At 39.8% G+C, this 22825-nt stretch overlaps 1 protein-coding gene across 1 annotated transcript; it reads left to right on the top strand.

The window, feature by feature from the left end:
• Positions 1-968: 968 nt before the first annotated feature.
• Positions 969-21065, top strand: mcm8 (minichromosome maintenance 8 homologous recombination repair factor). The gene is made up of 26 exons (XM_044136031.1): positions 969-1113; positions 1625-1893; positions 2047-2112; positions 2520-2602; positions 2687-2836; positions 2947-3044; positions 3114-3312; positions 4032-4117; positions 4570-4715; positions 4849-4923; positions 5005-5143; positions 5756-5786; positions 5883-6020; positions 6996-7056; positions 7212-7292; positions 7676-7871; positions 7965-8178; positions 9431-9640; positions 9730-9806; positions 12277-12382; positions 16487-16624; positions 18141-18270; positions 18385-18470; positions 19127-19195; positions 19369-19460; positions 20447-21065. The coding sequence occupies exons 2-26, from the start codon at positions 1650-1652 to the stop codon at positions 20538-20540; spliced, it is 3009 nt and encodes a 1002-aa protein (XP_043991966.1). The 5' UTR covers positions 969-1113; positions 1625-1649; the 3' UTR covers positions 20541-21065.
• The last annotated feature ends 1760 nt before the right edge of the window (positions 21066-22825 follow it).

The following is a 22825-nucleotide window of genomic DNA, read 5'->3' as shown; positions in this document are numbered from 1 at the left end:
TTCTATGCTGAAAATGTGACTCTTGCAAATCTTATTAACCCTAAATCCACAGTTAATTTGTCAAAAATGCAGAAGTGGATGTAAATCTGAAGTTAAATTAAGGAGAAATGCACATATATTCCTGCCAAACTTGATAGAACTCATTAAGCAACAAAATCCTATAAAGCACATTCACATGTTCAAATGGCCCAGTCAAAGTCCAGACGTAAATACGGTTGGGAATCAATGGCAAGATCTGAAAAATGCTGGTGAGCGTTAGCTCTATTTTACAAAATGGATTGTGGGGAAACAAATCTGCTGATGAGAAAATGCAGGGGTGGGCTCATCAGAATGTGTAAATGAATTATATTTATACTGATGTACTTCTAAATTGATAATAAATAGTGCAGCTCTTTCAACAATACTGACTTTTTTGTTGTTATCATAAAAATGTCCAGAAGATGGAGCTAAATAACTAATATGGATTTCTTCTCTAGTCGCTTTACAAACCCTTTTGTTCTTAAACTAATACGTATTTCAGTTTCTTACTACAATTTATTTTTATTGAAGACACAATAGTTTTATCAAAAAGCAAGCAACTGAAGATATAACAAAACATGTCAAATTAGCAGATGGCAATATGATTGTGCTAGTAGAAAGTAAAGAACTGAACTCAAACCTTCATATAATTTGGCTCAAGCTTTCATATCAGTTTCTGAGAAATAGCATTTCTATAATTAGGTTTTTTTTCTGTGTGAATTTCCATCCCTTTTCTTACATACTGTTTACAAACTGTTGTCTATATTCATTTTTTTTATTTTTTTATTTTTTTATTTTTTTTACTGCCTATTTTCTATTTTAGGACAGATTGCTTTTGAGGCCAGTTGGTCTGCCTGGATGTTTTTCTTTTTTCACAGCTGAAAATGTCTATCCGGGGTCAAATATCTGCAGTTATTTTGGTGTCCTTCAGGGGGCAGTGTAGCAACCTGGGGTGTTGTAAGCAGCCGCAGAAGAAGCTTGTTGTCAGTGGAGGGAATTTTGACACTTTAGTTAGCTAACAGTGTCGAATCGTTTCGGGAAAAGTGACTTTTAGTGGACTGATCTAGATATAGTCTTATCGACCATAAACGAAAGGTACGTACGACCTTATGTAGTTTTCTTAGATTTTCTATGATAATATAAAGTAGTAATAATAATAATAAGATTCTTTAAGCAATCTCTGTGTACCTGAAAACAACTAAAAAATTAAGTATTATGTGGGTACAGCGCGCGGTGTCGCAGGTTTACAGCGTACGACCCGCGACCGTCACAGGTTCGAATCCCGGCAAGATGACCTGTACCGTATGCATCTCTATCATAGCCTTTTCATCATGTCTGACAACCGCTAAGTAAAAGCCAACGGAGCTGGGAAACACCTTAAAAAGCCAGTGTTTGTGGTTAAAAATAACTAACTATGTAGGCTACCTGCTTTATAGAAGTGTTGGCCATGGTTTTTTTCTCTTGGAAGACTGCAGTGATAAATCCTGTGCTAGATGTAAGATCTCCTTTGCACAGTAACTCGTTGGTATACGCAGCAGGTGTGTTTTCATTTAACTAAGCATTTTAAAAAGTAAAAACTGTGCTTCTAACTATCAAAATTTTTTAGACTCTCCCCCAGCCCCCTCAAAAATATGAGTGCAGAAGGAACCCATAGAGGCTCATGGAGAGGTGGAAGAGGAAGCGGTGGATGGAGAGGAGGAAGAGGAACCAGTGGATGGAGAGGAGGAGGAACCAGTGGATGGAGAGGAGGGGGAAGCAGTGGATGGAGAGGACAGGGAGGATGGAGGAGGCCGTGGAGAGGAGGGTCAGCAGCAGGAGGTGGAGGGAGCCGAGGAGGTGGTGTTAGTGGAAATCCAGCTTTAAGCTCCCAGAGAGGTGAGCTCCATTATTATTTCTGTATCTAGCAGGAATTTTACTTTATTCATTTCAAATCACCTCCAAAAATTTCATGTCACCATTTTTATTGATTTAGAAAAAATCAAAAGTTCTTTCAGCTTCATCCAGACTGCTTTACTGTTGTCCACTCAGCCCCAATCCAGACCACTCTTGATGCTCTGTGTCCATACAAAGGCTGGGCTCTGTATTTCACAGAAAGTAAGTTGATGTGTTGCTATTGGACATATGTAGCCTCATATTGTAACTTAACTTGGTAAATTTTAATATTTTGTATGTAATAATTATTTTTGCGTTTTGTTTTGGTATGAGAAACCTTACACCAGCCTAAATTTATTAATTTGTTCTGTCAAAAAAGATGCCATTTTTATATGTTTGTGTAATGTCTTAATTTTAATCCCTATGTTTTCACCATTTTCTACGGTTTCACTAAAAATCCTCTTCAACCCTTCTTTGCTTTCACTGTCACTGGTGTATCAAAAATTAAATATTTAAAATTAGTTAGCAAACAAAGCTTAGCCTGGCAGAAATTAAGTAAAGCCTCGCTGTACACAGCAAAAGTAAAATGTATTTATTTTGATGATATTTCCATTTTTTTTCCTGTTAAGGTTTCATAGAGAGCTCACCCAGTGTGGAGAAGATCAAAGTGTTTGAGAAGTACTTCATGTCCCAGATCCATCTGTATGATAAAGTCAGTCCTGTGTTGGTATGTTTTTATACTTTGTGTTTTCTCGGTTAAAGGTGAGTAAAAGAGAACGGTTGTGTTTTTCTGTAGGATGAGATTGAGCGCCAGGGCAGCGTGCTGGTGGATTACACAGATTTAACTGGGAATAAAACCGTGTCTGAAGCGCTCACTGACATTGTGACAGACCTGCGGGAACAGCCAGACGTGATGCTGAACTGTTTGGGCGTGGCCATTCATCAGGTAAACACAAAAAGCCATTGAATGTAATATTCTTACCATAAATCTATTTTAATTTGTGAAGTTAGTTTGCTTGGTGCTACATTTCCAACTGGAGAGTGTGTGTGCTTCAGGTGTTGACTGCAGATTTGGAAAAACAAGCTGCAGAGCTCCAAGATGAGGAACTTCCTGTTGCTACACCAATCATCAATATTCCTCATATCAGTGTGAGGTACTGCCCGCCGTACAGAGCAGGAAGTTCTCTCACTGTCCCAGCTGAGCCGTAGGTTCTCCCTCGCAGGTTGTATAACTACGAGCCGCTGACTCCGCTGCGGACTCTGCGGGCCAGCGTGTTCGGCCGGATGGTGTGTGTGAGAGGAACCGTGGTCCGGGTGAGCAACATCAGACCTCAGTGCACCAGGATGGCATTCAAGTGCCAGACCTGCGCCAGCACTCTGACCCTACCACTGCAGCATGGGAAATATGCAACACCCACGAAGGTTTGAACACACACTTCAAAGGGATCTGGGTTGGTTTCACAAATTTGGTGGCAAACTTTAAATGTTGACATAGTTCTATGCAGGGTGTCCTTAAAAAGTCTTGAATGCTTAGTATCTAACACTAAGGCCTTAAATATCTTAAATTTAAAAAATAGTTATCTATGGTGGCCTTAAATAAGTCAATTACAGGTTCTAAATTTTGTGGTGCCAGGTCTATTTAATCTTGTATGTTCTACGTAGTTTATTTTTCTCATGGGACTTTTATATCAGGCAAAGATTTGAGTCACGCAGACATCTTCAGTATGTTGTGTGACTCGAGGCAGTTAAGCCTACCACTATCTAGTTGCTAATAAATCCTTTCTAGATCATTTGTGACTACTGCTGGCTACAAAGTTATTTGGGCTAAAACCCAAAGTTTTCAAACCTACATTCATTTATCTGTAAAATTTAATTTAGAGGAAGCTCAGTGCTCTAACTGTTTTCAACGTTAGTAAATATGCTAATGTATCAAAATGAAAAATTAGCTCTGCTAATTTCAGATTAGTGGAAATGTACCCATCACTGGTTTTTACCTATTTTGTGCTTTTTAAAGCACTAAGCAATTTTATCATGACTGAAAAAAGGCTTTTTGGCCCATAAAGGTCATTCTATGTATATAACTCTATTCCCTGTTTGGTCACTAAAACAAATTACACAGTTTTGTTTGTTTTATCACTTAGTGTATCCAGCCTGGATGTCGTACTCGTTCCTTCATCCCTCTTCGAAGTTCTCCCTCCACAAAGACAGTAGACTGGCAAATCATCAAGTAAGGGCATAATGATCATTTTCTCTGTGGAGAGGAGATGAAAGTTTTTGGGTTTGGCCTACAGAGAACATAAGAGCAGCCGTATATTCTAGCTTGGGACGTTGTGGAGAAAGATTTATGGAGTTATGAAGGATTATTTATTTATTTCTACATGCTGCTGGTTTCAGAAGGTGTGGCCTTCAGATATTGCAAGTTCTACAATTTTGTGGCATAAAAAGAAAAAAATAAAACTGAAACAAAATTTATCTGTCTATAATTTACTAGGTAACAAATTTTGCAAGGCCTTTGTAGCACATATATCATTTTTAAAAAGTTACATAAAAGTGTTAAAAACTGTCTAGAGGGCTGACATTTGACCTCCATATGAAAAGAAAAAAATTATGAAAGCCAGATCAAAAGTGAAAAAAAGTGTTTGTTGAGCTCTGTGAAACCCGTTTCTCTCGCCTCCTCAGGGTGCAGGAGTTGATGGGCGGCGAGCAGAGGGAGACGGGACGAATCCCTCGCACCGTGGAGTGTCACCTGACCTCTGACCTCTGCGACAGCTGCGTCCCAGGAGACGCAGTCACCGTCACGGGGATAGTCAGAGTCATCAATGACGGTGCAAACATACATATTAATATCTGGTCATGGTCACAGATGTACCCTCAGCAGTGACAAATAAGACTAAAGACATCACCCGTCCAATCAGATGTCTTCATCACTTAGTTCAAACATCTGCTTTCTGACTGCAGGCAGCTCCAGAGGAAATAAAGATCAATGCATGTTTCTCCTCTACATTGAAGCTACTTCAGTCAGCAACACCAAAGGTACCAGCAGGCATGTTTTTGATCCATCCCACATATCCCTCTAAGAGTTCAGGACAGAGTTAATATGAGCTGGATATTCAGGTCAGCTGTCCAAATGTGGAGGTGAAGGGTCAGGAGGATCGAGGGAAGATCGTACAGGAGGAGAGGAGTTCAGTCTGAAGGAACTCTACGCCATCCAGGAGATCCAGTCACAGCCGAACCTGCTGCGACTCATCGTGCAGTAAGTTTATTGCTGTCTGCAGTATGTTTGACTGCTTTGTGCTTCGTGGTTTTATTGTAAAATCATCAAACGGTTCGAAATAATGATTTCTGTAAATCTTCACAGTCGGGTATGAAAAATATGATAGTGAGGAAAAATCAAATAAAAGAGTTCAATGTGGGGGTTTTTTTGCTGCATTTAGCGATATGGACTGTGATGGTAAGCCACACCAAATCAGTGCCAGAATTTCTAGATATTATATAATTACACAGATGAGCTAATAGAACGATTATAGAGATATGCTATTTAGTTTTTGGACTTAGTAAGACTTTTTGTTGAACACATGACCTACATGGATCTGTTTAATTGAACTGGATGAAATGTTTAACATGTCATTAATTCTACAGTAAAATTACTAGCAGATCAATTCTGCTCTGCTACATCAATTGCGCCGCTCAGCCAGCAGGGTGCACTCTGTACTTTCATTGAGATTTTTTTTTCTTTTTCAATCTTTCATTAACGCCTTTCTGTGGGAAATTATGTTTTTTTTGGATAACTGGTCCTTTATGGGCGCAGTGTAGTTGTACAGATGTTTAACCCTGTTAATGTGTGCACTTCTCCGACTTCTTCCAGCTCTTTGTGTCCTGCCATCTTCGGCCATCTGGTGAGTTCAGCCTGAAATTAGACTGTGATTTCTTAGAGCAATCAGACACGCTGCTCATATTCAGTGTTCATGCTGGTTTTCCTTTTGCGTTGGCAGCTGGTGAAGGCTGCCCTGGCTTTGGCGTTGTTTGGGGGCAGACAGAAACACACAGACAAGAGCAGCGTCCCGGTCAGAGGAGACCCTCACATCCTGGTGGTGGGAGACCCTGGACTGGGGAAGAGTCAGATGTTACAGGTAACACAGAGGAGCTGTCCCAATAAGCTATTTATCAATGAACTGCATGATAGATTAAAATGAGCTCAGTGACTTTCATTCTGGTGATTAATATTTTTTTGAAGGGTTATTGTGTCTTCATATCCCTTTTTATTAAAGGTTTTGGCTGTGTGTTGTTTTTATTTCCACTCTATGTATCGTTTATGATTGTTGAGTTATTTTTTGATATTTAAAATATCTTACAGTTTCAGTGTGGAGTGTCTATGTACAAAATTATAGTTTATCAGTCTTTAAGAGGACAAACTTGCATTATTATGTCCTTATCAATATATTCCTTGAAGGGGAAGTATTATCCAAAATTGACTTTTTTGAGCTTGGCATCATGTCATACAGTTATTCTTTCATCAAAAACATACCTGGAGTTTTGCTTTGATTTTTTTCATGAATGTTTGAAAAATCCTTTTATCTCCCGTGGCAACCATTCAGCTGTGCACAACGCTTGTGTGAACCTAGTTCCACCTTCGAGAAACTAAGTCCTTTCTCAGAGTTGTAGTTTTCAACCTTCCGGCTCATTCAGCTCCTTCAGACTAGTCACCAGCAATTAGCAGACACTTACTGGAATTGTGCATCTGCTGAGCTCATTGTATGAGCTACTTCTGAGTAAAACACTGGTAAAAATGCTGTTAAAGGGTTAATAGAGGAGTCATGTTGTGATGCCTTTAAAAATAAATAAATATATACTCAGCACTTTTGTAACAAGTTAACATAGTTACTAGATGGTGCTATAAAATGGCACTATGTGACTGGAATACACACAATACAGCCCCTTTATAAATGATTTCAAAACAACAATTTTATTGTTTATTGCATTAGTTTCTGGGACAATTCATAGTCCAGTAAAAGTTGTTATCGTGAGAGGCCTGATCCTTTTGTGACTTACTGACTGAGATGGTTTAACTGTTCATATCTTTCTGGTTTCTGTTCCTCGTCCAACAGGCAGTGTGTAACGTGGCTCCAAGGGGAATCTATGTATGTGGCAACAGCACCAGCACCACAGGTAAGCCTCTGTGTGCTTATACTTCAAATCCTAGAATTGAAAGAGAATGTGCTGTTTTTTTTAACCATTATCTTTTTTATACACTCCATGTTCTTTTGACTATGGTTATATATATTCTGGTTGCAAAATGTAACATTTTGTGTTTTCCTCTGAAGGACTGACAGTGAGTCTGTCCAGAGACTCTGGAGCAGGAGATTATGCTCTGGAGGCAGGTGCTTTGGTGTTGGCTGATCAAGGTACTCACCTCTAGTTTGAAATTCCACAAAACTAACAACGTTATTAATTTTCCATATTGATTTTTTTTTTTTTTTTCACTGCTGGGTACAAACATCAATGTATTTGAAAATATGACTTAATGAAATAACTGTGTGGTTTAGCAGTGCCAATGTCATCTATGTACTTAAGTATCTGATAGTAGATAAGTTTGTTTCAAGACTAATATTTGTGGAGGTTTTTAATAATAGACTTTTGGCAAAAACAGATGTATTGCAGAAATGTTGATTGTGAATTGAATAGATACCCCCAACTGTGATACAATTTGAAGTCCATGTTGCCCATTGTTGGTTGGCACCTTCTGTGTCAGGTTGACTTCCTGTTTTTCTGCTTCCTGTATTTCCAGGCCTTTGTTGCATTGATGAGTTCGACAAGCTGGGAAGCCAGCAGCAGGCCCTGCTGGAAGCCATGGAGCAGCAGTCAGTGAGTCTGGCTAAGGCCGGCATCGTCTCCTCTCTGCCTGCTAGAACGTCTGTTGTTGCTGCTGCTAACCCCGTCGGAGGCCACTACAACAGAGGGAAGACTGTCTCTGAAAATCTAAAGTGAGTTTTCACCTCTAGTAACTTCCAGCATCTGCTTCAGCAGGACGTAACCGTGGAACAGTTGGCTTTAATCTCCTTCTGGTGTGTCCGTAGAATGGGCTCCGCCCTCCTTTCCCGCTTCGATGTTGTCTTCCTTCTTCTGGACATCCCAGATGAGTCACATGACCGCCGGCTGTCCGAGCACGTCATGGCCAACAGGGCGGGGAAAGGCAGAACCAGCAGCGCCACGGTGACCAGAACAAGTAATGACCCAGAGACTTCCATCCTGCTGCAGCATGCGGCCTTGCCGCTGTCTGAACGACTGCAGGTAAAACTGGTTCTGGACAGAAAACAGACAATCCTGAATGAGAACATCCAGCCACCAAGTTGTGACGAAGATCAGGCGCTCTAGGGGGAGGCAGTGAAACAAAGACCTAAAACACACCTGCAAGTCCAGTTCTGAAAGGCTCAAAAAAAGCTTAGTTGAAGGTTTTGGAGTGGCCTAGTCAAAAACTAGACCTAAATCTGATAGAGAGGCAGCAACTAGACCTTAAACAGGTTGCTCATGCTCAAACACCATTCAATGTAGTTGAATTAAAACAAGGCCAAAATTTATCCACAGTGATTTAAAATACTCATTGCCAACAATTTTAAACACTTGGTGACTGTTATTGCCCCCAAAACGGGCACAACAGTTACTATATTTAAGGGAAATAATGTTTTATCCTTGATAAAGCGTTTTGTATTGATTTTTTTTTCTCTAAGATGGAAATTTAAAGCAGAAGAAATCTGAAAGGGAGACAGTATTCTTTCACAGCAGTGGTTATTTGTTGTAGCTTTGCTTTTGAAATGTATTTTGAGATGGTGTGTAGTTAACATTTCTACTTAGAATGGCAAGCATTGCATGAAATATTTAGTAATGTATGGTATTTTGAAAATGTTCAGAAATAATAAGGTGTTAATTAGAAATTTAGAAAGTTTTCTTCAAGGACTCTACATCAGAGGAAGCATCTCTGTGTCTGTCTGGGAGAAGGGCTGAACAAAACTTTCTTTGAAGCATTTAACCTCTATCTGTTATAGAGATAGACAGGCTAGGTTTGAAATATCAGTGACCTTGTAGGGCAGATGATTGTCCCTTAGCAGTTTTACTTGCTCAGGCTCTTCAAGGGGATGCAGTGGAAATTGCCCCTTCTATCAAAGGTGCCTACAGTTTAAAATGTGAATGTTTTATATTTGGAAAAGCCTGTTTTATATTCTTTTAAAGTTTTCCTTTGCTCCAAAAAGATCTCATTTCAACATCTACTATTTAAATCCTATTTCTGTTACAATCTTCCCCTGTTGATATGGAGATTTGTTGTCCTTCATTCTTATCCTAATTTCTCTGTTTATGTTCAACACAAGAGCATGATGTAAGCTGGCACCAAAGTATCAGCTGACTGTAATGTTAGGATGAACTCTTTATCTCATAGTTAGCCACTCTACCACTGAACGTTAAAGTAGAGAGGTCTACTGAAACTTAAGCATTCCTTGGCGTTTGTACAACCTGTCAACATTTTAACAGTCCCAGCTGTTGTCTCCAGTTTCCAGCAAATGAATCAGTCGATGTGATTCCAACATGCCTGTTGAGGAAGTACATCAGCTACGCCCGTCAATACGTCCGACCCACGCTGTCTCCCGAAGCGGCAAAAACCCTTCAGGATTTCTACCTATCTCTGAGATCCCAGGCGCACTCGGCCGACGCCACGCCCATCACCACACGGCAGCTGGAGTCTTTAATCAGACTTACTGAGGTGGGTTGGGTTGGTTTGGGCTGAGGTATTTAGTGAGTGCTTGCTGAAGTTCTGATCTTCTTTTCCGGCGATTGTTTGGTTTTCTCTAGGCAAGAGCCAAATTGGAGCTCAGAGAATTGGCGACACAAAGTGATGCTGAAGATGTGGTGGAGATCATGAAACACAGGTAACTCTACAGCAACGTCAGCAAATGAGAAGAGACTTTAGTTCTATTTATTTTTATCTCACTGTTTCACCAAATGAATGAAGTTCCTCACTGTATTAACCCTAAACAGTGGCTTCCAAAAGTATTGATAGCCATTGAACTTTTTCTACTGAGATATCATGCAATCGACAAACACAAAGAAGTTCATAAATGTGAATTAAAGAGAAATAACATGATTTTCTACAATATTTTGCAAATAATAGTCTAAAAATTGTGACACATTTGCATTTAGACTGCCTGAGTACTGAACATTATCTGGAGTTATTTTTTGCTGCAATGAGTAATTTTGGACTTATTGCTACCAGTTTTACACATGTAAAGAATTAGGACTTCTGCTTATTTAGATTTTATTTAGGAGTATTTAGAGGAAGGGGGTGAGTACAACTGTAGGCCTGCCGCAATAAGCAGTAAATCAATCGATCAAATAATAAATTAAAACAAACTCAATAATTTTTATATGAATGATTCTCTCTTTCTCCCTAAAACCAGATAATAAAAGTCTTCAGTTTGGTGAATTTTGTTTACAGAGACTTTGTAGATCATTTATATTTGTTGTTTTCTGTTACTTTATTTATTTTAGATATTTAAAATTTCTTCCAGTCTTAACTGTTCATTAGAATTTACAGATTATTGGTTTTTGCGGAAGTGGTTTTGCATTATTATGCTGCTACAGTTGCATTACTTGAAAATGGTCTCAAACCCAACAATGCTATCATTTATGTGATAACTTCTGGGACAATTTATTATCCAGAAAAATTTGTTACTGTGACAGATCTATATAGAAATACACTGGAAAAAACAGAACAACTTGGAGAACCATACACAATTGTCAAAATTGTCTTGTTGTGTTCTGCGACGTAAACATCTTTTGTTTCCATTTGAAGTCTAGCTGATACATATTCAGACGGCCTGGGAAACCTGGACTTTGAACGTTCTCAGCTCGGCTCTGGCATGAGTCAGCGAGGCGCTGCAAAGCGGCTGGTCAACGCCCTCCACTCAAAGGTGCCTACAGGACCAATCAGAAGCATGCCTGCATGTTCGATCTGTAGCAGACAAAATGAACTTTTAAAGCTCTTGCCCAAAAAGATCTCATTTAAACTACTATTTAAATCCTATCCTCATTTATATAATTATTATTGGGTGAGTAAAGTTAGTACATTCTCTACAATCCTAGTTCTAATGACAACTTTATGCTGTTGATTTCTTCCAGGTGATGGATTTTCAAGGTCTTTTGAGTTCTCTCAATGAACAGGGCTTCCTGCTTAAGAAAGGGCCCAAGTTGTACCAACTTCAGACCATGTGATGGCTGGACACTACTCTGCCCAACACAGACTTTACTTGGTGTTTGTTCAGTTATTTGTAGAAACGCAAAAAAAAACACAAGAAAACTTGTGTGGGGATAATATTCTCATGCAATGAGTAGAGGGAATACTGACGTCAGAAGAAAATATGGGAGTAAATCCAGCCAAAAACCTTCTAAAGTGATTCTTCCTGAATGTCTACTGCAGCATTTGACAGAAATATAAGTCTCCAGCCGTAGTAGCTATTGTTCACATACGAGCTAAAGTACATGAATATGCTAATTGTTTACAGGCTTTATTTAATCTGACTACAGTTGTTTTCAAAAATTATTTTTCTCTTTATGTAGATAAATGTGTAAAAATGTACAACTACTGTTTGTGCAGATTCTGTTATGAATAAATTATTCTTGTCTGTCCCTGTCAAGCGTTTCATTAAATACGACAAAGACTTAATTTTAAAATGTTTTTTTAAGTACTTTTTTTAAAAACCGGCGTATCTTAAACAGTATTATTGTTTACATATTTTTAAATTAGAAATGTATGTTTAATTTTATTTTGGAATCTTTATTTGTAAATATTAAGTCTATAGACGCATTATAATACAGTCTCAGATTGAGCAGAATAAAAGAATTGTTTTCTGAAACTATTTTGAAACCCATTTATATTTTACGACATCCTGTGCCGTATGCATTTCCGGTAACATGGCAGCCTTGTTGCCCTCGCAGGATTGCCATCAGGATCGGTAACCCACGATGAGCACGCGGGGAAACGACACACGGGCAGCCGATCAGTAATGCGAGCCTCTCGAATATGATAACGACGTGTTTGAGCCGGCTTTCCGCTTCACTGTTTCTCAAGGCAGCGAGCGTTCCTGAGCGCTGCCCGGGTGTGTGTCGGCTTGCGTCCCCAATATGGCGGCTCGGACACCCACCTGCCACAGTGAGCGTGAGGCTCACACGGCCTCGGCTTAGTGACTCGTGGCTCTTCAAACTCAAATGGATGGACTGCCGGGGTTCGCGCTCGAGCGTCCAGCGAGTGAAATCGTTTGGACTCGCGGAGGGATCTGTCCTTGTGCACCGAAGACGTCTTGTAAGGTCAGCGGACGTTTTGAGGCCGCTGTTTCTCCCTAGAGTTAGAGGACTTTGCAGCAGGAAGACAGAGGAGGCGTCTGACAAGTCCACAGCAACGGACAGGGACACGGTGCCGGGACAAGGACTGTTCAAATTCAAAGAATTGGTGAGTCCAAACGGGACAGAGGCAGCTATAGCTGTCAACCCTCCCACTGGTCAGAGGGCTGCAGCTTCCCACACAGACAGCAAGTAGAGTTCAAAGAAGGCCACTAAAAAAGAAAAGGTGGCATGGTGATGCTAATATTATAGTTCTTGTTTTTACTGTATGAATAATTGGGGCCTGCCCATAGCAATGCATAAGGAGAGCAGTGACTGACTTGCGAAGCAAGTCAGTCACTGCCTCCATGCATTGCATGGCAGGCACCTATTGTTCTACACCCAATAGAATGTTTCTTTATTCTTAACTTATTCATCCGCCTACCGGAATGCGGCTCGTACCGCTGCGAGCCCACCCACAAAAGTGGTATCAAAACGTGCGGCTCGATCCCGGGAGGTGTGCTATTACTTTTGGTGGGATTTGGAGTTACCATGGCGACGTAAAAAGCAAAAAACGACCCCAAAATCACTAACGAGCTCACCAGGTGCAAGTCTCGTCGTCAAGGGGACGAGGCAACCAGTAAATCCTGAAAATACCCTATTTTTGAGGATTTTCTGTGTCGTCATAACTTCATGTAGAAACGCCATTCAAACTTCATTTTGTAGATACGTCCGTGATCTCTTTTAAAGTGAAGACAGCACGTCAATATGTATTATGGTTTGTCCACAACTTCTTTCTAAGCGACCCAAAGTTTTTGATTTTTGGAAAAATCAGAGTGTGAAGGCCGCTCCTCTAGAGTGAGAGTCAGAGTGAAATTTTGACCCCAAATCATTTTTTAACTCGCCCTCACGCCACAAATATTGCATGATTGGTATCAAACTTGGTCATGACATTGATACTGGCGTGCCTGCTCCGGTCAAATGTTTTAAAAATTATCTAGCGCTTACAGATTTCTCTCCAGGTGCTTCAGAGCAAAGTCATGCGCCAGGGTAGCAGACAGATCTCACTGATTCACTTCCATGTATTTCTGAAAAATTTCAGACCTTGGCACACACTTTTTTTATCTCATCGCTGTTAATACTGTGAGTGAGGTAGAGATATGAATGGCGGGACTATGTGAGACGACAAATAGCCCTCTCATATGCTTCAAACGGTTTTCGAATATGTATTACGGTTCCCGAACAGGAAACAGTTGTTTGCAATGCTTTTTTTAGTCAAACTGGCTGGCTCAAACAGAGAATTGTCTCCCCCTGGATGTCTCACTCACAGCTGGAAGAGAGGATTATTTACCATGGCAACGGAACCCAGAGCAGGGAGAGCTGCTGAGGACTACAACACGCATCACTGTAGTTCTAACTAGTTCAGTTAAAACAGAGGAGGACTGAGCTGGCCTTTAGAACTACTTGCTGCTATGGGCTGTATATAACTAATTTAACCCTGTCACTGTTACACATGGGATGAGTCTAGCCCTTTGAAATGAAGCTTACTGAAAATTTCAAAATAAAAGCCCTTGAAAATTTTTACATCAGGTCATTGCTTTTTTGAGCGTTATATGACTGATTTAATCCAATGACTGTTACACATGGGATGACTTTGACCCTTTCAAATGAAGCTTAAAAATTTCAAAATAAAAGCCTTGGGAATTTTTACATCATGTAATTGCTCATTTTTGCTTGACGTGATTGGTTTATCCAAAGCACTCTTAGACACTGGATTAGTGTGGGCATTTAATATGAAGCTTACTGCAAATTTCAAAATAAAAGCCTCAATATGCCCTTAAGCATATCACGGCGGTGCAGTGATATCATTCTGCATTATCTGTTTATCCGAGGTTAGGGAACTGCCTTGCGCAGCAAGGCAGTTGATTAGCATTAGCCTTTTAGCTTAAATAAGCTATTTTCTATTTTTCAGACTTATTAGCCATGTTTAGTATACTTAATGGAGTAAGTAAATGACAGTAAACATTCTAATGATACCCCACATGCTACTGAAAGTATTTATGCTTACATTAGCATATTTGCTCATTTTAGCTAATACACTTACTTTATCATACTGAATGTTGCATGTCCAGCTTACTTAACATTCTTGTGATTCTCCACATGCTATTGATTACATTGCAGCTTTCTTTAGCATTGATGCTAATTCTTAGCATCACAACGCTGGGTCCAAACCGACGGGCACACTTTGGCAGGCCCCAGTTAAATTTCTTCAGGAATTTTCTAGTTTTATCAGTTACTATGCTTGTATAACAGCAAAATATAGCGGACATAAGCTTAGGCGTATGTATACGCATTTGATTAATTTCCCACAGCAGAAACACACAGCATCATAATTCAATTCAGTTTATTTATAAAGCACCAATTCACAACAAATGTCTTAAGTCACTTTGGAAAATCAAAACATGTATTCAATCACATACATTCAACTCGATCCTATCAAACGGTATTCAGAGTAGTTTAAAAAAGTTTCCCAGCTAATTGCATGGAGTCATGGCCGGCTATTTGAACTAATCTGCTTATTGGCAAAAATGTGCTTTTAGAGAAATAACACAATTTATTGTGAAAATATGACCCAGGATGTACTGAACGTGTCATTCTGAGAATCATGTTCCTTGTGAAAAGTTCTGGATTGTTCATGACTAAAAGTGTGCTTAGAGTTTGGCAGACATTTCAGACCAAAAAGAATCAGTATCTGCCAGAATCGACAGGTTAGGCTTCAGTGATCAGTGCAACCCTGCTGTCTATGTGGAGTTTGTATGCGCTCCCCTTCTGTGCATGGGTTCCCTCCAGATACTTTGGCTTCCTCCCACAGCACAAAAACAATTTCTTTCTCAGATTGTGTGGCTTCGTGATAAAACAATCTGTTGACCTGGATTGTTTTGAAGAACTAGACCTTGCTTGCAGCGTATCTGTCGCCTTTCATCCCAGATCACGTCTATTGTAAAAAGGTCTCCAGATAGGCTTGATTTATAAATCACCCGTGAAACCCACTGAGTGCAGACTCCTGAGCATTCTCTTCCAGAGAGAAGAACTGCAGACCTGAAGCTGAATGTTCTGATCTCCTCAGCATGACCTTTCAGAAAGAATTAAGGACAGCAGAGCGGATTTCATCCATCGAGTTCTTCAGACCCCAGGTGTTGGAGTGGAAGTCATTCTGGTTTAGTCTACTGTTGTCCTTATCATCATTTTATTGATTATTTGAATATATTTGTTAACAGCAGATTTTCTTTGATTGACTGCAGAGAGACATTTTAATGTCACACAAATCTGGAGACTTATTGTGGAGTTTGATTCCTGTTGGACAGCCTGTCTCTGAATACTGTGACTTGTATGTTGACTTGAAGAAGACAACCTACGTTTCTGTTTGTTGCTCTTTTTGACATGTTTAAGTTTATAGATACTCTCCTGCTTAAAATTCTAGGTAAATCTAGAGTTCATGTTTCTGCAAGAAGCGGGGTTAAAGGTCAGCAGCCAGCAACGTTTCATATGGTTTACCAGAACAGTCTGAAGAAAAACTTCTGTTGAGAAATTTTTACTTTTCTCTTTGTAGGTAGAGCAGTGATAATTAGGAGGTGTGCCAATTGCAGTTTAACTTTATAAATCCTGACCTGCTGATACCGATGTTTTAAATTGTTTTGTTTGTTTGTCTGAGAAGTTGCTAAATTAAGCAACATAGAGGCTGATTATCAGACCTTTGCAGAGGTATATCAGTTTCCTAGGTAGACAAAGACTTCTCCTGTCAGTGAGGTCGTGTTGTTGTGTTTTTGGTCTTGTATAAAGGCGGGCCAAGTACTGAACTCCCCTTCACATGCATGTCAAATATGCAGAATATGAACTTTTTGTTCTGCACTCCCACTGCTTTAACAGTCCACTGGTATTTCTACTGATGTTATTTTTTAGCAGTTATATTTCGTGTTTGTTGGTGACCTTAACTTACCCCTTTAAATATCTTTTCCTCAAGTCAAAACAACCTCGATACAAAAAAAACCCAAAATCTTTTGTAACAGGAAATGATAAAGATGATATGTGTTCCCTCCACACCCCACAGATAAGTCAGCATAGATAAGCGGACAGACAAGATTTGCTCCAGGAAGAGCTTTGATTATTTTTATTTCTTTCTGTTTCCGTTAACTTCCATCTATTACCCGTTTGTAACCTCTTCCCCTCTCTGCAGTATGAGAACCCATGGACAGTCCCCAACCTGCTGTGTGTGTGTCGGATTCTGCTGGCTCCATATCTGGGTTATCTGATCACCCAGCAGCACTTTGACCTCAGCCTGGGTCTGTTCACTTTGGCAGGAGCCACTGACCTGGTAACACTCTCAGCTTTTCATAGTTTGTCTTTTTACTAATTTGTCTTATTTATGCCAGTAGAAGTGAAAGCTTTAAAAAAAAAAAGTATACTTCTGTGTGAAATTAACTCTGTGTGAAGTTGCTTGTTTTTGACTCTTTTCGTCGCACTTTAATGTTTCAGTTCAATTCAAAAATACTTAATTTATCCCAAAGGAAAATGAAATATTAATTGAAATCATTCAAGTCAATTCAGAGAGTCGTTGTGGATGGTGATGCTTTGGGCAGGAAGGATTTCCAGTAGCAGTCAGTCTTGCAAAATCGGCCTGTATCTGAAGACTGTTGCTGTCTGATGCTGTTATGAAATGCAAACAGCTCAATATTCAACAGCAGCATGTCCTAGATGACGTCATCAGTTGTTAGCTAACTATGCTAATCTGTCCCTGAAGGAAGTAACGCAAATCCACTCATTAGTTTAGAATTTTTGCCGACTTGGAGTTTTCAGCATTCATCACAGCTTTTCATCTTAATATTTTCTGTTTTTCTTTTTCAACCAATCACTGCAACTCGGCTGAATTCTTGGCCTCCTTCTGATTTAACTTCCTGTTTTACGACATCTCTTGAACGTTGAACCTGAAAGTGTGTGTGACAGTAACATTTGCCCTGTTTTTTTTTTTTTTTTCTTTGGGGGATGGGGGGCTCCAAACAACATTTTAGGGCCGTAACAGGTGTGCTGCTGGATTTTCTTTTTCTTCTATTTCTTATAAGCCGTTCCAACTTTTTGATCAGTTGTTAAGATGTTGTAATGTATTTTTCCAAGCCATCTTTAAACGCATCATGAGCGTACACATACTGAGTCTGGTTTGACCTGTGGAGTGGTGCTGCATACAATTACTGTTAGCTAAATAATGATTAGTTAATCCTTGGCTACTTGTTGCTTTCCACATAATTAAGATAAATCTTTGTCACAATAGAGCAAAGAGTCATGAAGCTGGGTCTTCTCAGGTAGGGAGAAGACCCAGGTTGAAAAAAAGAAGGAAAGGGAAGGTTATGTCCAATCATTTCAGTTTTTTTAAAAAGACCACATTATGACAAAAACTAAAGCTTAAAAAAACGTGCAACCTTTTGAAAAAGGTTCTGCAAAATCAGTCTAGGTTGCAATAATCACACACAAAAAAAAACATTGCAACATCCCAGAGGGACTGACTAAACAATCTCACTTGTTTACTGTTGCAGCTCCTCTTTAAATTTCCGTTTACTATCTGAAAATAAAAATTAAGAATAAAAGTCCTTCCAGATCCGCAGCTTGTAAAACCAGAGGGAACAAATGTCTAACAACAGGGATGAGAAAAGTAGAAAAAGAAGAATTAACCTAAAAAAACAAAAAGTGAATTCCGGTCTTATTACTGCCAGAAGTTGTGATGAAGAAATGATTCCAACAGAACCCGTCTGACAACATGCAGTGTGTTGATTTGTCTGGCCAGTCAGAACCCTGAAGCCTCTCTCCCTGCCCCCTCTTTGTCCCTGTGTCTCCTCCAGCTGGACGGCTTCATTGCCAGAACGTGGCCCACTCAGAAGTCGGCCCTGGGCAGCGCTCTGGATCCGCTGGCCGACAAGATCCTCATCAGTGTTTTATATGTGAGTCTCACCTACGCCGAACTTATCCCAGGTATTAAACTCAGCGGGCCTCGGCTCCTCTCTCTGTCTCACGCCGTCATTCACTAACAGTCCATGAATCTGTGTGAGAGCCGCAGTAAATCTAACCAGCTGTGTTTTGTTTCAGCTCCGCTGACGGCTCTGGTGATTTTTCGAGACATTGGCTTGATAGCCGCTGTCTTCTGGGTCAGATACAAGACCGTTCCTCCACCGGTGAGAAACGCCTGGTTCTGACAAACTGTTCTATCAAACGCTCCTGGGGTTTCTGTCACTGTTCACATGGAAAATCAATGGAGCCTCAACAGTTTCAGCTAGTTTGAATTATACCGATTGATGTACTAGAACCATTGTAGACAAAAAAAGAGTTTATTTACACCAAAAAAAACTTTAGAGAATGATCTCAGAAATTTTCTAGAAAATATTGGGAAATTTCAGAGCTCCAAATGTCTAAAATGTGCAAGAAAAAAACCTTGAGATGAACTTCAGACATTTTCTAGAAAGTAAATTTCTGAGTTTCCAAAGTCAAATTAAACTCAGAAATCTTCTAAAAAAAAAAAGCAAAGAAAGTACTGAGTTTAAAACTCAAACACTTCCTAGAAAGGCTTCAAGTGTTCTAGAAAAAAATGTGGAAATTTTGACTTTTGAGATTAATCTCAAAATGTAACTTTTTCTAGGTTTTCAACTTTTCAAACTTCAAAATTTCCTTTTTTTTGTTTAGAAAATACTCAGATGAATCTCAAAATATGAGGATTTTTTGGCAGAAATTTACTCCCTTTTTAATCTACAATGGCCCTTTTACGCTGATATGCTTCTCTTTTTTTTCCTTTTTCTTTTTTTTTTTTACAAATGATCTCTCTTGTGTTGTCCAGGTGACCCTCAGTAAGTTTTTTAACCCCTGCTACACTACAGCCCAGCTAAAACCCACACTCTTCAGCAAGGTGAGAGCTCCCTTTAAATCTCTCTATCTGACCTCAGACATAGAAACTGTCTTCACTCTGTTTTCCTTCTGATTCACGGAAACCTAAAAATGTTGCTGAATCTGTAACAAGCGTTTCATTTCTTCTTCATAAAGATGACGTTGGCTGTAAATGTGCATTCTTTGTTTGTTCAGGTGAACACGGCCATCCAGCTGTTCCTGGTGGCCGCCTCTCTGGCTGCTCCGGTCTTCCACTATACGGACAGCACCCTGCTGCAGTGTTTATGGTAAACGTCACATGACCTCTGCAGATGTCCCTTTGAATCTTTACCCTCCTTTTTTTTTTTTTTTTTAGAAGAAACTACTAAAACAAAAGAGCAGAAACAACTCCTCCTGTGTCTGGTAGATAAATGCTGCTTGTTCAGACCATTTTGACGCCGACCAGAGAGCTGTAATAAAAATCTAAATTCCTGCCAGCATTTGTGTTACATAGTAGCCTATATTTTTAAATAAGCGTTATTTTTCCCAGAACCACAAGTTTCCTTTCAAAGCTGATATCTCCCGATCTCTTCTGTATTATTTTGAACATTTTTAATAACATAATTTTTAGAGTATTGCAGGACCTGATCTTGTTCAATTTGATGTGGCATCATGTGTCTTCACGATGTCTGGAACTGTGCAGATGTTCCCAGATGTTCATTGAGGTTTTTTTAGTGTCTTCAGTGGGAAACGTCCCCACTAGGGGTGCTTCCATAAATCAGTTTAACTTTTTATTCATTTAGTTGATAAAAAGTTATGTGAAGCTGATCTTATCCACCTCCACAAAAGTCTGAAGATCAGCCCCGGGCCGAGAGAGAGGACTGACAGGCAGACCCACCTAACAATAATTCCCACTGTTGACAATTTTTATTGACTTTTCAAAAATAAACATCAGTATCGACCAAACCCAGAATTTACAGATCTGCTTTTTTAAAGATCTTCCAAAAAAAACTACAATCGGTAAATAGAATATAAGTTTATTCAATATCAAAATAATGTTTTTTTTTGTTTTTGTTTATTTTAATTTAAAACATCTAATATGCATTATGTTTCCCACTTCAATCAATAACAATGTTTTCCTGCCACTACCACTAGGGGCAGTAGTGTATCGGCTGAACAATTGGGTATACCAGGTGTTTATTAATGAATCCTCTCTTTCATTTGAGCTTTTGATTTTAAAAACTCATCTATGCCGACCATTTTAACTAAAACTATCTCCTTTATGATTCTGCAGGTATGTTACAGCTGTGACCACAGCAGCATCAGGCTACAGCTACTGGCATTACGGCCGCAAGACTGTTAAGGTGTTGAACACCAGATCCCCGTGACTCCACCCCCGTCCCTGGATGCCCCCCTCCCCCTTGCCCCCCTCCTGGGATACGGCCCCCTCTCCTCCTCGTAGGAATAAATAGAAAACAGAAGAAGTGTCTTCAGGGGGGACGCTCATCAGCTGCAGCGAATGTAGAACAGACAGGCAGATGGACCGTCGCCAGGAGCTCTGAAGACAAGTAGCTGTGACAAGCCTTCATGGGTCACCATGGCAATGACGCACGCAGGGGGAGAACAAGTGAAGCCGCAGATGGTTTTGTTGCAGAGATCCTGAGAGAGCAGCTCTGCCAGCGGATGCGTCCAGAGCCGCGTGCACGGACGGGAAAACTGCAAATATAAATAAAAATATTTCCTCCACCCACATCAGGAGCCGCACACGGCAACCTCAAGCCCAGAGCTGCCAGGTTCTTCTTCCTGGTTTTATTTCTTACAGTCGGTCAGATGCAAAGTCCACTGAATCATTGTCTCATCAACCTGAATTTTTGTAAGCCAATGATTTCTGATTAAACAAAACAAATAGAAAATCTGCTTTGGCGTGTCTGTGATTTGATTGGATGAGCAAAACCTAAGTTTAATCTGCTAAGACAGAAATCTGACATCTGATCCATTTAGTGGAGCTTTAGACGCAGTCGATGAAAAGCAAAGACGTCCCAGCAGGGGTTCCCAAGCTGCTGCGTCACGATAAACCTAAATCAGCCAGATTACTTATAATAGTACAGCCTTTAATTAGTGATGGTATTTTTTGGTAATTTACATTTTTATTTAATCAGCTTCTTGTTTTAAAGGAGCACTATGGCGTATAATCAACCTTTAGAGTTTTACATCATGTTAGATTATTTCACCTCATCCAAAACATACCTGTAGTCCTGATTTGATTGCTTGATCCATGTGAGAAATCCTTCAATCTCCATAGCAACCATTCAGCTATGCAAAACGAGTTGGACCTGGCTCCGTCTTCAATGCTCCTCCTCTGAGCTGTAGTTTCCAAGCTTCCACTGCCACTCCCTCATTCAGCTCCTTCAGACTAGCCAGAAGAAATGAGCAAACACCTGATGAAACTATGCATTTGCTGAGCTCATTATGCGAGCTACTTCCATGTGCAACGCTGGTAAAAATGTTAAAGGGTTAATGGAATGATGACATAACGTACTGAAGGCAGAGCTTCAGAAAGAGCAGGAGTTTCTTAGAGACAGGCCCAATTTCAAGGTGTTGAGTTACAAAGTCAATTTTATTTTATAGATGCATATATATACATATGTCTGGACAACACAATACTGCCACTTTAGAATTTTTTTACTTTTAGATTAAAAAACATAATTCACTCTGTTTTGGGGAGAGCCAGCAGTTTTATCTCCTCGTGATTAATTGTGTAAATGTTTGCTTCTTCAAGAGGTTTTTAGTCTTATTTACTTTTAATTTAGTAAATTGTAGGTAAATCATGTTGGATCTCAGCCGGTCTGGAAATGAAAAGTCTGGAGTGCAGCCTATTTCCCTTTAGTTTTTCGTAAACACGCCTCCTCTAGAGCTTCCTATCAACCCCTCTAGGACACTTGGGAAGTCGGAAATGAGGATGTGTCATCTTTTCAATTTCCTTGGGTATTTTTTTCCCCCCAGCATTTGTCTACACCAGTAGCGCATGCAGCTGTGCACACTGTGCATACCTTGAGATTTTTCTATCAGTAAAAAAATAAATAAATAAATAAAATTCTTTTATTTTTTATTATCTAACAATCCTTGCTATAAGTCAATTTATCTCAAACTTTTTCTGGCTGAGGACCACTTAACCCATTTAACTAACAATCAGGGACCACCTAACCTGAAATCCCCCCCGCGATATTACATCTTAGTATATGACGCAACCTGAAATGAAAATATTAGTCTCTTAATACAAATTTGTGGAGACAATAATGTCTTTTGTATCAAAATATGTTGTATGTAGCAGATCTGTGTGAGTCTGTGGGGGTGGGCACATGTCGGTTCTAAGCTTAAATGTTATTGGTCAGTTGTGGGCTTGGTGCTCTTTCTATAAGCTAAATGTGACTATGCAAACAAGCTAGCTAAAAATGAATTAGCGTAGTTTGACCTTCCTCCCACATTGTAGACCAACCTGTCCCAGTCTCCCGGACCTGGCATTCTGCTGACACATCTGCCAAGCCTCTGGTACGACAAACTGGACGTCAGCCAGACTCAAACCAGATCTGGACCAGTGACGGTATGCCATACCTGGTTTCTATGCCAAATACAGGCCAGTTACAGAAATAGGCATGTCACCATGAGGCAATTA

The sequence above is a fragment of the Gambusia affinis genome, linkage group LG13 (assembly GCF_019740435.1).
Source record: "Gambusia affinis linkage group LG13, SWU_Gaff_1.0, whole genome shotgun sequence".
NCBI lineage: Eukaryota > Metazoa > Chordata > Actinopteri > Cyprinodontiformes > Poeciliidae > Gambusia > Gambusia affinis.
This window is presented reverse-complemented; position numbering and strand designations above follow the sequence as displayed.

What these genes read in the sequence shown, in the direction of transcription:
- mcm8 (XM_044136031.1), top strand. Translation starts at nt 1,650, where the DNA reads ATGAGTGCAGAAGGAACCCATAGAGGCTCATGGAGAGGTGGAAGAGGA. An exon ending in TGGGCGTGGCCATTCATCAG is followed by an intron (nt 2,837 to 2,946) that starts GTAAACACAAAA and finishes TGTGTGCTTCAG; the next exon opens with GTGTTGACTGCAGATTTGGA. An exon ending in GGAAGAGTCAGATGTTACAG is followed by an intron (nt 6,021 to 6,995) that starts GTAACACAGAGG and finishes CTCGTCCAACAG; the next exon opens with GCAGTGTGTAACGTGGCTCC.